The 2,490-nt window shown below is 54.9% G+C and overlaps 1 protein-coding gene across 1 annotated transcript; it reads left to right on the forward strand.

Moving 5' to 3' along the window:
- Positions 1–903: 903 nt before the first annotated feature.
- On the forward strand, positions 904–2,463 carry DICSQDRAFT_73792 (uncharacterized protein; the record flags this gene model as incomplete). Its single annotated transcript, XM_007371723.1, has 6 exons — positions 904–1,352; positions 1,437–1,523; positions 1,576–1,730; positions 1,785–1,940; positions 2,114–2,299; positions 2,357–2,463. Coding segments are annotated over 6 exons (1,140 nt in total), but the record flags the coding sequence as incomplete, so codon positions are not given.
- Between the last annotated feature and the right edge of the window lie 27 nt (positions 2,464–2,490).

Consider the following 2,490-nt stretch of genomic DNA (forward strand, 5'->3'; position numbering starts at 1 on the left):
GTCAGGCGCCGTTTCTATCACTTCTAGCGTTCCCGCCAGCATACCACAGAAGCGCGCCCGAACCACGTCTCTCCTGAACACCCCTCTCAGGGATGAAGCCCTGGAGTCATCGACAACGCCTTTTGATGACCTCGTGCCAGCGGATATTGACTATCCCATCGATGACCCGACCGGCCGACTTAGCGACGAGGACCTGACAACAGTAAGCATCAGTACCTATATGCGTCGTAGTGGCTTTGATTTTGACAGATATTATTCGTATAGAGCTTTCCGCATAGCGCAGACCTTCTGCTCGATGGAGGAGACGATGCGCCAATGTGCCAGGCGGCGATATCTGATGAGCGCGCCCAGCTCAATACCTCGGACACTCAGCCTTTCGAGGATCCCTTTCAGCATGCCCGTTCCCTTGGTCTCTACGATGACCCGGATGATCTGGACGCATTGCAGCTGCTCGCCGAAGATTTATGCCCGCAACAGGTCGACGTGGAGCCGGAGGTAGACGACGTCAATTCTGTCTCCATCAGCCGTGATGGAGACGTGTCAAACCTCTCGTTGGCGACCAACTGTTCCGGCGACGCCAGCCAATCTCTGGGCTCAGCTGACGAATCTTGGACTACGACACCTGCGATGTCTTCTGGGAACAGCCTTGGGCCTTGTCCTGGTGTCTCTGAGCCTGTGCACCCGCTGTTCGCACGAGCGTGCGAGCTCCCTAGTATCCCCCCTCCTCTTCCTGCCTCCGAGGTGTATACTTCAGCCCACAACGTGTGGTACATCCGCTCTATTCTCCTCCTGGTCGTATTCTTGCACACCCACCATCATGTCACCTTTCGTGCTTGCAACCTCACCCTTTCGACGCTTCGTTGCATCTTCCTTGCTCTCAAGCTCATCGATACCGCCGATCCTATGCCTACGACGCTTACAACTGCACTCAAGCGCCTCGATCTCACTGACAGGTTTCATGTCCTCATCGAATGTCCCCAGTGTCGACGTCTCTTCAAACCGGAGCTCGTGAACCGCCACATCAAATGCCCTGAATGCGATATCCCCCTCTTCAGCCAGGGGCCCCGCAACGTCTTATTGCGTCTCCTTGGACGTCCCCCCCCAACACCTATACCCAAGGCTGTGACGCCATTTCGTCTCCTCTCTGCCGCTCTCGTGTACTTGTTGCGTCACCCGGGCATCGAGAGGGAACTGGATGCGTGGCGCTACAGGCCTCCGCCGCCTCCTGGCGTGTTCCGCTCCATCCAGGATGGTCGTCGGTGGAAATGTCTCCAGGGGGCCGATGACCAGCCGTTCTTCGGGCCCCAAGGAGCAGACGAGCTTCGCATAGGAGTGATTCTCCATGTAGATTGGTGAGTCTGTCACCAGAGTGATCGAGATCGCAGATGCTAGGCTTGGTCGTCGTCTCCATACGATTGTGATCACTTCCCCCACAGGTTTTCAGCCTCTTCGAGCGCTTTCAGTGCATCGTATTCATCGGGTGCCATATCATTCTCTATTCCTAACCTACCGCCTGTACTACGGTGCGTCAATTTTTGAGGACAACACTCGGGATACTCTAACAGTTGGCCATAGCTATCGTGTCGAGAACTTGATCCTCAGTGCTATGACTGATGGACCCAAGGAGCCTGATGCTGAGGAGTTACAGCATTGGCTCGCGCTCATTGTGGATGACCTTCTTGTCCTCTTCTACCTAGGAATATTTGCCCCCACTGAGTCGCGCAGAGAGGGTATGTCAAGCCGTGCACACGAGATTCAACACTTTCCGCTGACATTATTTTTAGGCCGACGGATGCGGGTCGCTGTGGTCTGCACATGTGCCGATCATCCCACGATGTGCAAGGCAGCTGGCTTTGCAGACAAAAGCCATAACAACGCGCCATGCACTCAGGGAGACGTCGACTCTGACAACTTGTATTCGGACGAGTGTCTCCAGGGAGGTAAGTACATGCTTGCTCTCGTAGTGATACCAGTCGGCTAGGCTGCCTTGCTAGCACTCACAGCTTCTGCCTCCCTCTCTGTCCCTATCTTCTCGCTTGTTTCCCAGTCCGCTTCAACTATCTTTATGACCAAGCGCACCTGCAACGACTCCATCTAACTGATATTTCGTTAGGATGTCCGCCGAGAAGCGCCGAGGTTCACGTGGCTCGTGCGCGAGCATGGCAGTCGCTCGAAGACAAGAAAGATCGTGACGACTATTTCAAGCAGTATGGGTCGCGGTGGTCGGAGCTCATGCGGCTTCCCTACTACGACTGTGTGGCTATGACAGTTGTAGATCCGATGCACAATCTCTTGTTGGGTAAGTGACGTGTTGCATGATCTTCGAGGGCCTTCTGGCTAACCAAACGGCATGCAGGTGTGGTGAAACATCAATGGTATTCGCGCTGGATTAAGGGGGGCACTTTGCGGGCTGACACGAAGGGGGGCACGAAGCGAGAATTGTCAGTTTTGCACAGATTCCTCGACACGGTAAGCGGGCTCGGGTATCTA

Source organism: Dichomitus squalens (assembly GCF_000275845.1).
Source record: "Dichomitus squalens LYAD-421 SS1 unplaced genomic scaffold DICSQscaffold_212, whole genome shotgun sequence".
Lineage (NCBI taxonomy): Eukaryota > Fungi > Basidiomycota > Agaricomycetes > Polyporales > Polyporaceae > Dichomitus > Dichomitus squalens.